Source organism: Haplochromis burtoni, unplaced genomic scaffold, assembly GCF_018398535.1.
Source record: "Haplochromis burtoni strain Fernald_Lab_line unplaced genomic scaffold, NCSU_Asbu1 Contig_171, whole genome shotgun sequence".
NCBI lineage: Eukaryota > Metazoa > Chordata > Actinopteri > Cichliformes > Cichlidae > Haplochromis > Haplochromis burtoni.
In genome coordinates, this window is record NW_024582532.1 from 66119 (window position 1) to 79619 (window position 13501).

The following is a 13501-nucleotide window of genomic DNA, read 5'->3' on the forward strand; positions in this document are numbered from 1 at the left end:
ATGAAGATTCATCCCACATTCCATGTTTCCTAGAAAAAAACAATAGATTACAGTAAAAATCTTTCTATATATAATAGTAAACATTTGGTCCCACTTTTGGTTTGCCCAAGATTACTCAAACAGACCAAGGTACTGACTTTATGTCTGAAGTATCTGATACTGAAGCTCCTGGCTGTGAAGCATCAAGTCTTTAGTGCATATCATCCAGAAAGCCAGGAGGCACTAGAGTACTTCCACCAAACTCTTAAGACAATGTGGCATACCTACTGCTTTAGAACTGGTACGGAATGGGATGAGGGTGTATTCTCTTGTTTTTTGCAATCAGGGAAACTATTCTGTCATGCATGTTTTAAAACTTAAGGTTCTGTGTGGGAGGATCAGGGTTTTTGTTGATTGTGTTTTTCCTGTTGAGACCTTTATGCAGAGACCAGTGTGCCCAGGAAGAAGGAAGATACTCAGTTTTTGTTTCGTGTGAGTAAGTCGACCATTTGGCTCACGAGGATAAATACGTCAAACGAGGATAAATATGTTGAAGGATGTTGTGTCCATGTTTAAAGGGAATGTGCACTGATCAGGCATAATGTTATGACCAGACAGGTGGTCAACTGACACATGACAACATGCATTTAGAAGCAGGAAAAATGGGTAAGATGGCTAGATGACTACATCTCCAAACTGCAGCTCTTGTAGGTTGCATGCTGGTTCCGATACTAAGGTGTCAGAATACAGAGTGCATTGCAGTTTGTTTTGTTTGGATCTGGATAGTCACAGACCAGTCAGGGTACCCATGCTGATCGCTATCCACTTAAAGCACCAACAATGGGTATGTGAGCTTCAAAACTGGACCACAGAGCACTGGAAAAAGGTGAATGATGAACCACATTTTCTTTTACATCAAGTGTATCGCCTACCTGGGGAACATGTGGCACCAGGATTCACTATGGGAAGAATGCAAACCAGCAGAGGCAGTGTGATCTACTGGGACACCGTGGCTCCCGCCATCCATGTGGGTGATACTGTGACACATACCACCTACCTAAGTACAGCTGCAGACCATGTACACTCTTTAATGAAACTTCTGTGACTTCTTTCTACAGGATAATGTGCCCTGATATAAAGCCAAAATAGTTCAGCAAAGATTTTAAAAGCACAAAAATGAATTTGAGGTGGACATGGCCTCCGAATTCCCCAGATCTCAATTTAATCAAGCATTTGTTGGATGTGCTGGACCATTAAGTCCAATGGATGGAGGCTCCGCCTCCCAATTTAGCTGTTGTTACCATCTTGGTGACAGAGACCACAGCAAATTTTCAGGGGTCTAGTGGAGCTCATGCCTTGAGCTTTCACAGCAGTTTGGCAGCAAATGTTAAATAAAATAAAAAATAAGACTGCTATTTAAAATGAAGTGATGATGAAGACTTTTGAGGAATCTCTTTTAAATAATGCAAAGACATTTTTTTTCTGCTGTTTGTCAAAGTGTAATTTAAACATGAATGTTTACAGAATAAATGTTTTGTGGTGCAGAAACCTCTGGGTTACCTTCGAAGTCAGGATATTGAAGCTTCTGCAATATGAGCCATCCACAGAGCTTCATACAAGGTACGAACATTAATGTGGTGATAAATCAACAGGAACCTGAAGAAGAGGGAGCTTCATTCAGATTTGAGTAGTCACTTCAACCCCATGTCTGGAAAATATGCTTTTTGCAAAATTATAAAGTCTGAAAAAGGAAGTATTTGTGGTAAATCAGCAGTGATTGGACATCATAAATCTGTATGTGTCTAAAAGTCAGTTCAAACTGTAAAATAAGTTGAGTAGTGCATTTAAACCTTCCTTCCAAAACTGCTTAATAAAAATAAATAAAATAATTGTCAACAATATTTGTAAATTGTGTATGCAAACTTCCAGAAAGGTCATGGATACAACTGTGAGCTGCAGATGTGCAGTTTGAGAAATTATGGTGAACACTGTGATAAATTTTTCCTGCCCTGACTGTATTGAAATTAAAGATGTGGCGTGTCTAAAATAATAATAATGAAAAACATACATCTATTTAAAAAAAAAAAGGGACAAACACATATTAATAAAACATTCAAAACTCCCCCAAAAAGATACACAGATAGCACAGATGAGCAAGTTATTTAAGCAAACCAGCATTTGAGATCTCGTCTGTATGAAATCAGACTAACTAAATATGGGACTAGCATAGCTTAGGTGAGCTCAGTGATACTGAAAATAATTAGTTTCATCGTTTTAAATGAAAGAAAATAAAACTGTTACTGAAAAATCCTCATCCTATTACATTTAACAGGAAGTTAATTTATTAGAAACAGTAAAAACATTTATTTATTAAATTATTTACTAAATAAATGTTTTTTTAAAGAGACTGTCTACTAGACTTTCATGAAATATCCAAAAAAAATACCACAGAAGGATGTTTTTCTGCCATTTTTTTTAAAGCTCAAAACATGAATACTTGCAGAATAAATATTTTCATGATATCACATCTGCATGATGAGCCGTCTGCAGAGCTACACATAAGGTATGAATATCAGTGTGGTGTTAAATTAATGCAGGAATAAAACAACACTTGAACCTAAAACTTAAAGCCACATTCAATTTTTCGACATAGCAGTGAATGTGATAATATTTAACCCAAAAAAGAAGAAAGAAAAAAAACCGGAGGAACCACCTGTTAGATTAGGTGATATTTTCACATTTGGTCTTTATCTATAGGTCTTGTTTCCTGTGGCTGTGGTTCTCACATTTGGTATTGTGAGAAACTGCTATGCGATAATGTGAGAAAAATTGTAATACTTGAAAAACACAACCCTAGTATGACACAAGGGTTAATGCCCTTGCAGCTGCACAACGCTACAGTATGTTAGGAATATATTAAATGTGTGTATAGTGCTAAACAAGAAAGACAGAAACATGTTTTCAACAACAGCCATAAAATGTACTCTTATTGTTAAACACACAGAAACTACTCTCCTGTTTCACTTTATATATTTTCAAGTGAAATTAAATGAAACCATCAGGGGTTAATGATGAGATCACAGGTAACAAAGTTGATGAGAACAAACAGTGATTTTACAGAGTTAGTCAAGACTGACCAACAGCTTTGTTTTGTGTTTCAGTTTTTTTCTTTCTTTATAGAAAAATAAAAGATGGGTGAATACCACTGATACAATGTAACTAGATTGTCTTGAAACATAGATGAGCTGCACTGTAGATAGGCTCTCCTCCCCATCCTTTCATCAGGAAGTTTGTTTTTTTTAACAGAGAGCTGTGAAAGGTGTTGTGCTTCATTTCTTTTTGAAAAGCCTGAGGTGAGGGTCGCAGAGGTGAAGCTTGATGCTTAATTTTCTATAGATATTGAAGGAATTGATTAAATGATTAGCACCAGTTTGCTGTTTTGTTATTGTGATTCAGACACAGGTGGACTAACTCCGAAGTCGGGAGCTTGAAGCCTCAGCATGATGAGCCGTCCACAGAAATACATAGAAGGTAAGAACATTAATGTGGTGGTAAATCAGCAGGGAGGAGAAAATCTACACTTTTTATGAACAATGCTGTTTTCATAGAACAAGTGTTCTGAAATTAAACAATACTCTTTTAGGTGAAATATCTTAAGTCTGTATTCTGGGTTTTATCACAGAAAAATATAAAAACCTCATTTATGAAGAAAAAGAATAAGAAAGTCAACCATATTGTTATGTAACATAAACTGTGCCATGTTTCTCGTTGGTCTAATCCAACTCTGATTCTCACCTGTTTAAAAAAAATAATTTTAAACAAGACAAACACAAACACAAACACATATCTTTACATCATTCCTCAATGCACTACAGTTAGAACTATTTATTAAATGTTTATGTACTTGTGTGTTCACTTTCTGTCTCCTCTGAATCAGGTGAAGCTCTTCACTGTCAACGTGAAAAATCAAACAATGCGTTAAAGCTCAGAGTGGCCGTGCTGGTTGTTTGTGTTCTCCTGGTATCGGCTCTCGTGGTAATTTATCTCTGTGAGTTTGTAGTTCTATTCATGTAGCTTTACTGATAAGTGTCTGATCTACTGTAAATTGATTATCAGAATGTTTACTATAAAATTGTGAAGAAAAACTTAACTTATGACTTTTTAATTAATCTGCATCATATGAAATCCTTTTATTTTAAAATCCAGGCTTCAGAACAAATTTTCCAGAATTTTAATTGAAAAGAAAATAAATTTTAACAGTAATTTAGCTGTTAAAGTCCAGTGAGCTATACAATCACCTGCTTTTCTATAACAATTAGCACCAAGTCCTTGCTTCTATCTTAACCAACACGTGCACTTTATTACAGTTAATTATTTATTTATTTAAGGTTAATAAAACCTTAACATTACATAATTTTGAGTTATAACATCATTAATAAATTGGATGTATGGGAAAGTCATTCATAAATGTGTTTTACTCTGAGGTAGAACTGCATTTTAACACAATGGTTTTTTTGAAAATCATATGTTAAATATATGTAATTGATTATTTTTATTTGTAACCTATAAATTAAAAATCATAATTAAATTGAAGCTCAGATATTCTTCTTTATGAGTCTTAGTGTGCTGTCGCCATCAGTGGAAGAAGAATATCTGACATTTGTTTTTAAATATATGACTTTTCAGTATACTACATATATATAACAACTATATTTAATTAGAAATAATCATCATTTTACTATACAGTTCATGAAACAGTTTTTAAATGGTTGCGCTGTGCGTTCAGTTCAGTAGCCATGTTACTCTACTCTCTGTTTATATAGATATATTTTTTACCTGCATGCTACCAAAACCTCCTCAAATGTGATCAAAATTGGGACAAGTTTACTGACTTAAGAGAAGTTCTAGTAACAAAGATCTTCTCCTTGGCTATAGACTCTGCAACTTAAATGCAAATGAAACCAAAAATGTTACTGACTGATTTGCATTTTTTCTTTTTGTATTTTTTTATAAGTGTTTGAGCTTTTGAAAACCAGGGAAATGCTCAGAAACCTTGAACTGAAGCAGGTAACTGTAAAAACTGATGTCACAGGTAAGAATATGAGACTCCTGCTTATTGTACTAAACCTTTGTTTGTTTGTGACTTCTGGAATTTAATCACACAACACAAAATATTAGTATTATTAAACTTTGCTCATTGTTGTTTTGTTTTTTCACAACATCCTAAGCAGGAAATATTTTCATACTTACAACCATAAACATGATTTCTTCCACCTGCCTGTCTTTGATGTAATTTCTTCAAAGTTGAACCATATTACAAATGTGAAGATGGCTGGGAGCAACACAGAGGAAAGTGCTATTATTTCTCCACAAGAAAATCATCCTGGGATCAGAGCAAAACTGAATGTAGCACTAAAGGAGGAGGCCTGGTTAAGATAGACAGCAGCGAGGAGCAGGTATTAAACACTGCTGCAGGTTCATGTTCTCACCCTCATGTTTCGTCATCCCAGAACAGAAAGTTTTACAAAATAATTGAATCATTTTTTTCCATTTAGAGTTTCTTGGGGAAAAATGTTCAACAAAAAACGGTGGGATACGACGACCTTTTCTGGATCGGCCTGACAGGCTCAGCAGAAGAGGGCAAATGGTTGTGGGTGGACGGCTCACCACTGAACGAAAGGTTTGATTCAATCCAATTACATTATATTATATATTACATTTCATATAGATAGATAGATAGATAGATAGATAGATAGATAGATAGATAGATAGATAGATAGATAGATAGATAGAGATGTGTATATATATGTATATATTCACAATAACAGTCACCTTAAAGGTGCTTTATAGTGTAAGGAAAAGACACTAAGATATCCAACAATCAGACAATCTATTAGCGACATTTGGGTGACCCCGTTTTACTGTGACTGCTCTTTTTGTTCTTCATCCCTTAGGTTGACATTTTGGAAGGATCAAGAGGCAGATGATTTGAGTGGAGAAGATCCCGATGGAGACGACTGTGTGGGGATGGGGCCAATGTATTGGTTTGATAATTCCTGCAAAGTACCACAAAGAAGTATTTGTGAGAAACCGGCTTTGATTCTGTGTGGATAAATTTCAGTTCAGGAACAACAGTATGAGCAGACGATATGCTGCAAACATTTAAAGACATCCAGAAATGTTTAATGAAAAAAATACTATATACACTGTTTATAATGAAATACATTTTAATAATTATTCTGTGTCTGATTTTCTTATTCATGTATTATGTGCTAAAAGAGCAACATCACCAGCCTTCTGTCATAATTGTGGTTTGATATTTGACCACTCTTTTATGCAGAATTGGTTGAGTTAATGTAAATTGGTTGGTTTCATGGTGGTGGCCTTCAACCTCCCGGCAACAGCAAGGGCCGGTGTTTAAGACGGCTGGGGCTCTCCCCAGCGGACCACTGCCGCAATTTCCAGGGAGATTGGATGGGGTCAGAGGATCTGCCCTTTGCCTACACCAGGCAGCTGCACAGCACAGTGGCCAGGTGGCTGCAGCCCGGTCCCACAGAGTGAGAAGCTCGTCTGCTGGATATGGCAGTGCTTGTGGAAGGGCTCCTGGCAGACACCGGAATGGGTCCACTGCCACCATCTGGCCTGGATATCATGGTAAAGCGGGCAGAAGACCACAGAGGATGGGCTGTTGGAGCAGCTGAATCAGAATTTAAAGTCCATGATTCATAAATTCATTCACGAGGACAAACGCAATTGGGATGGCTGGTTAGACCCTCTGTTGTTTGCAATGCGGGATGTTCCCCAGGCCTCCATGGGATTTTCTCCCTTTGAGTTAATGTTTGGCCAGAAGCAGCAATGGTTGTAGGACCGAATTAAAGAAACCTGGGAGGAAGATGCAGCATTCTGGATCAAATGAAGGCTTTTCAGTGAGCTTTTAGAAGAACATAATAATAGTGGATTACAATTTCCAGGCTAGAAGTTAACACATGAAACAGGTTCTCAGCATGGGTGATGGGTTTTACTGTAGGAGTTAAAAGTCAAGTTTGAAAGGGCCCATTTTTTTCCATGTGTGTATATACACAGCAGATATACAGATTTATGTATGTACAAAAATTTTGAAAGTGCTGAAAATGATTTAGGCATGTTTAAATGCACCGTGCTATCACTGAGAGGTTTTTTACCCCATCCTCCCCAGTCATGGAAAGTTAAGGTTTCACCTGCACTGATGAGAAGAACCAGAGTGGTGATTGTGTGCATTGGGTGTCATGCGACCAGTTTCACGTGCACATTCGAATGCACATGTACTAGAGTGTGCACTGATTAATTGATTTCAATTCTGTTTGGTACTAAAAGACCAAAAATATGGTCCCACTAAAATCTGGCTCAGGGTGGGGCTGCGCAGGGCACACAGCAGGCTCTGGTGGTGGCTGATTCTCAGCACAAGAGAGCAGGCATAGGCTCGAACAAAGCAGGCATAGGCTCAGAACTCAGCAGACACCGGGAAACAAGCTGACACAGGAGGCTGGGGTGGCACGGCTGAGCCCCCAGTTGATGCAGGAGGCAGCACTGGTCCACGGCCCTCAGAGTGCCGGGGGTTGGCTGGAGCCTCAAACTAAGTCTCTGTGTAGGCCATTACATAGTTTCAGTCTCTGGCAGAACCAGGTTAGCAGCACTTCCAACAGCCTCAGAAGTGGAGAGCTTGGGAACATAATAAACAGTCTTTGTAAGTTAGTCAAGCAAAGCAAATGTAATGACCTTAAGAGTTGAGAGTTTCTGGGTTAGCAGGCTGGGAAACATCAACAGTCTTTCTTTTCATTTTCTCCAGCTTGGGGAGATAATAAGGAGAAAAGTTGTTGTCACTTACCCCAGAGCAGTATTCTGATGCTCCGGAATGGGCCACAGATGGAGCCACAGATTCTGGTAGAGGTGAGAAAGCGCCGTTTCCTTCTCAAATAAGAAGGAGAGGACACTGAAAGAGCAGTGGAGACACAGGAAGAGGAGGTGGCTGACTTTTAATCTTTCCAATTTGACTTCCATTTTTTCCACTGACTTCCAATCATTCACTATGAAAGACAGGAGGTCATGATCACAGAATATATAAAAGAAAAGATTGGTCTCTTCTTGTCTCTTGTGTTGGACTGAGGCCAGACTTGACACCACAGTGACCCACCATCTCATTTTGCCTTAAAAAGTCGTATTAAACAGTTGAACATGCAGTTTTTGACATAACATCACAGAAGACGTAGTTGTATGCCTCCTTGTCAATTACAGTTGCAGAATAGCGCCACTAGGTGGTGCCATCCTCCTTTTGTTGTGTTAGGCTGAAACAAAAAAGGGTGTACTACTAAGAGAAATTAATAGATACATAAACTATGCCACTATTTATTTTATTTTATTATTTTTATTATTTATTTTATTTTATTTTATTTTTTTTGATGGGGGTTGATTGAACATTCAGTCAACCCTCAGCAAACAGTCACAGAACATGTTCCCTTGCACTCTCTGCAAGTAGCAAACTTCCCCATAGTACTGGCACTTTTTTTCCCAAGAAGACATTTTATTCAAATGTTCAAGAATGTTTGAAAAATCTTTCAGATAGTTGTAGATTGATGATATGATATCTGTGAGATATAATATTGTGCCTCCTTTGTGACATTTGAGAAGAACTGACAGAATCTGCAGAAAAGAGAAGGTAGTTGTAGATTTATGGCTCACCACTGAACACAAGGTTTAAAGACTGTGAAAATTTACCTAACAAATATTAAATAAGACATATGAAAATACATGGGAACAGTATTTTAGTTAACTTCCCATGGCCCTACAACTGTCTAAACAATAACGGGCCATTAGACCAGCCTCCTTACTCGCCTAAAATGAATACTATAGTGCACCTTCAGGACATTCTGGTTTTGCACATTGGCCAGTATGATCACCCACCCAGTATTCACCATGTGCAATAACATACAGTATCTGCCATGTGGGATCAGATTCCTTAGAGCACAGGTGTCGAACTCCAGGCCTAGAGGGCCGGTGTCCTGCAGGTTTTAGATGTGTCCTTGATCCAAGACAGCTCATTTAAACGGCTAAATTACCTCCTCAACATGTCTTGAAGTTCTCCAGAAGCCTGTTAATGAACTAATCATTTGATTCAGGTGTGTTGACTTTGGGTGAGATCTAAAACCTGCAGGACGCCGGCCCTCGAGGAGTTTGACACCCCTGCCTTAGAGGATCAACAAAGTGGTGACCTCAAGGCCACACAGGGTCCAGGCACTCCTAGCAGGCAAAACTAGACACGCACACTACTGATGTTAAAGGAAGTCAAACTGTGAAACTCCAAACCTCTGATGCCTGCAATGTGTGTGTGTCCTCCATACTCCATTAAATCTTATCAAATATATACAAAAATATTGTTGTGTTTTTAATGGTTCATAGTGTATTCATTTCCAGAGTTGAAGTTACCAACTTTTACAGTTACTATTTCATCTGTTTAGATAGATAGATAGATAGATAGATAGATAGATAGATAGATAGATATAGTGGCATGTAGAGGAATGTTAGCAAAGAAGCTCTACAGAGTTGGGAGCTTGGTGTTCAACCCTAAACTGGTAGGGGGAGCTCTTTATTAAAACACTTGCTTGTGCTACAATGTGCTTGAAGGGTCAATGACAGCACAACAGAACTCACTTATGGTACTGCATTCTTTCTATAAAACAATAACTGTCAGTGACTTTGCACCGTAGTATAAACACAACATTAAAGCTAACAGTTAAAAGTAACGTAATGTTTGAGTGTGTGAGTGTGTGTTTTTGTGTGTGTCTAAAAATTCTACTACAAAAACTCTAAACTCTAGCTCTAAAATTGTGCATTTATGTGTGTTTACTTCTCTATGGTGTTTCAAATATTATGATATTTAATAAAACAAATATTATATAATAAGATTAAATTTGTTTTAAAAGACAAATGTACACCAGTGAATTTTTTAAAAAGCAAACAGACAGACAGAGATGGAACAGATGGGTGCAGCAAGTCAGCATCATCAAGGTCTTAAATGACCTCAGTGATGCTGAAAACAAAGGAAATCAAAGTTGTTATTCAAGCTGAACTCCCAACCTTTCAAAGTCAACAGGAAGTTATTTTGCAATCAGTGTTTTGCCATATGAGTTTAAAATGTTCTCTATCTGATCAAATTGAGTCCAACAAAGATGAAACACAAAAGAAAGGAGGGGCTACCTCTTTCTGTGCTTATTTAAGATTATGTGATAACTTAACGTGTGGTTAGCTCAGTCAACCATGTTGTTTTCTGATACACAGTGTGTCATGTTTCCTGTTTTGTTAATGCAGCAGCATTTGACACAACTATCTGATTTACCATAAATAAGAGGAAGAGAATGTTTACAGTAAAATAACTTGGTACTGTGTGCAAACATCATGGTCAACTTATAGTTTCAGTGTTCTGATTAAGTTTAACTGGAAAAAAATGAAGAAAACCTACAAGACAGATGTTTGTTTTCTCAAATATCGGACTTCACGCTGTTTTCCTGCATGCAGCCACAGCCTGCTCAAATGTTTTTGGTTAATACAATACAGTATCAAACACTTTGTCTCTAGTTAAACTGTGTGACACTTTTCCAAGGTCTGAATTGAACTTGCTGAATGATTAATTATCACTTATTACGCATAGTGGTCACTACAGTGAACAGCTATTCAAAGGCTGTTTTCTTGTATTTGTGTCAGTATTGATGGTATACTTGTACACACCACTACATTGGACACAGATGTGTCACTCCATACCCTGCCACCCACTCCAAAGGTGATGTTATCCATCTAAGTGGACATGTAAAAAATACACTTTTGAAAAGTTTTTTAAAAAAGAAAGTTCAAAAATCTTTTTTTTTCATGCCTAAAGATGAATAAAAATACTTAAGAACAAAATCCTGATTGAGGTCTGATTTCCTGTCTGTTCACCTTTATTGTGTTCAGCTGTGTTTAGTTTCCCTCCTGTTTCCACTTGCCTCATTACCTTGTATAATTTTGCATTTGTTTGTTGCATGTTACTGTGTTGGTATCTTTTTTTAACCAGTGCTTTTTTGAATTTTGTTAAGTTTGTGTTCTGAACATTGTCATCCACAATAAAAGCACGTTTTTGGTTAAACCTTTAAAGCTGGTAGGAGCGGGCACGCACTGTTTTGCGTAACTATTTTTTAATCCCGGTAGCTCTGCAACCACGTAAGCTAGCACAATAATTTTTAACTTATGAGCCTATACTGGTGTTTTTAAAAGTTATGTTTGACTTTCTGTGTCGTTTCTGGGATGCTTAGGACTCATATTGCACTGCTGGAAATAGTTTATTTTGATGCATATGCTGTTTTTTTGCAAATTTTGCATTATAATATTTATTTTCGTTTTTCCTGCAGTATATAAAAATTGGCGTATTTCAAAAATAAAACTATGAAGACACTTAAAATAAATTTCTTGTGGTAGGAAACTATTTTGTGTAACTTTTTTGTATTTACAGTTTTGAGGGATAAGCCTCTTAAATTTCTCTAACTAGAAATATATGTTAAAAAAACAAAAACGATTTTAATTTTTTTTTTGTAGTTTATTGCACTTTTTTTGCAATGTATGGAATTACTATGCACTTAATGCAGACATATTATTAAAATTTGGGCTATAATGGTTGTATTGATGTATAGCAACTTGAAATGCTCCCAAAAATGGCACTGCAGCATGTAAAAATATAATATAAGCTCTGGCGGACTTGGTTCTAGGTCTTAAAGGGTTAACCTCCAGTCTGTCACTGCAAACTGCATCTGGATTTAATTGTCCTGCATTTTATGACAAATTAAATTTTACGTTTAATTTTTTGTATCTTCAGATGATTACAAAAAGGAACAGACTTATAGATACATAAATTAATTTTAATGTAAAGACAGGACTGACAAAAAGTTTGATATGCTCCAGCCACAATGTGTTAGTTCAATAGATCCTGCAAGTAGCTCCTAAAATTATTTGTGAGAAACCAGCAGTGATTGGACATCATCTGTATATGAAAGTCAGTTCAAACTAAAAAATATGCTGAACTTATTTGCTGAGCTTAATAAGCAGCTTTCATTTTTTTCTGAAAATAATTAAGAGAAGAGCAAGATTTTATAGTGAGTGTTCAGACTCGAGGCGATACCTGCAGGTAGCACAAAGAGATGTTTTTCTACTGGGTGTCGAAGCATTAAATGTAAATAAATAATAAAGAACTTTTTTTTCTGTTGCAGAAACAGAAGGACTAACTGAAGTCAGAACGTTGATGCTTGGGTGTGACAAGCTGTTCACAGAGGTAAAAGGTAAGAATATTCATGTGGTGATAAAGAGCCATTTCTGAAAAACAAAACTGATATTTATAGGTTAAAACAAGTATGCAAGGATAAAACAATATTATCTGCACATAAATTAAGACCAAACTATCGTACACATTCAGTCCTTTAACATATCAGTGTATTTGGTTATATTTGGTTCAACAAAGAAGAAACAAACAAGAAAAGAAGGCGCTAACACTTCAACGTGTGGTTTCTCTTGTGAACTTTGTTGTTGTTTCCTGTTTGCTTAATTTAGCTATGGTTTCCGCAGCTATCTGATTTTCCATAAAGGAGGAACAGTGCATTGTAGTTTGCTGTGTACGGGGCTGCATTGCAACAACTAGTCAGTGTCCCTAAGCGGACCCCTCCTATTGCCACAAGCACAAACAAATGGTTTGTGCATTAGAAGTATTAGAAGAAGGTGGTCTGTCATTTGCTGTTAAATGGATGGCCAGGTGCATGTGCGTCAGGTACCTGTGCAACACCATATTCTCTGATAGCTGTGGCCTCCTTCTGCAAGATAATGGGCCCTGCCACAAAGCAAAAATACTTCAGTAATAGCTTGAGGAGCACAATAACGACTTTGAGGTGTTGACTTGGCCTCCAAATTCCCCAAATCTGATCTCAGTCGCTCTCTCTCATAAAAAAAACTGTAAAATAAGCTGAGCAGAGAACACAGGGAGGATACTTTTACAAAGCTAGTGGCTCAAAGATGCAAAGCTTCCATTCAAAAAGTTTTTATTAAAAATATAAAATAAAAACTAAAATGTATTAAAAATAATTGTAACCAATAAAACAATAGTGAACAATAAAAAACAACTGCCAAAAAAGTCATGGCGATTACTCTGAACTGTAAGTGTGCAGTTTGAGAAATTATAGTGAACAATGTACTTTTTACCAGCCTTGAGTCTATTGAAGTTAAGCTTTAGTGTATTTAAAATAATATAAAAATATCCATCAATAAAATGTTTTTAAGAGATAAATGCACATTATTAAAATCCCTAGAAATAGATAAACAGATGGCACACATGAGCAAGTTATGTAAGCAAATCAAGATCTGAAATGTTGACTCCATTCAATCACACTAGCAAAAAAATGCACATATATATCAATATATCATAATATTTGAAACACCATAGAGCAAAACTTAAGTGACCTCGATGATACCAAAAATA

General features: G+C 36.7%; 1 protein-coding gene across 1 annotated transcript; it reads left to right on the plus strand.

Annotated features, from left to right (window-relative positions):
* Positions 1–3288: 3288 nt before the first annotated feature.
* LOC121811900 (CD209 antigen-like protein A) lies at positions 3289–6235 on the plus strand. Its single transcript, XM_042225434.1, has 6 exons — positions 3289–3510; positions 3917–4027; positions 4994–5071; positions 5284–5435; positions 5535–5659; positions 5934–6235. The coding sequence occupies exons 1-6, from the start codon at positions 3480–3482 to the stop codon at positions 6091–6093; spliced, it is 657 nt and encodes a 218-aa protein (XP_042081368.1). The 5' UTR covers positions 3289–3479; the 3' UTR covers positions 6094–6235.
* Positions 6236–13501: the final 7266 nt, after the last annotated feature.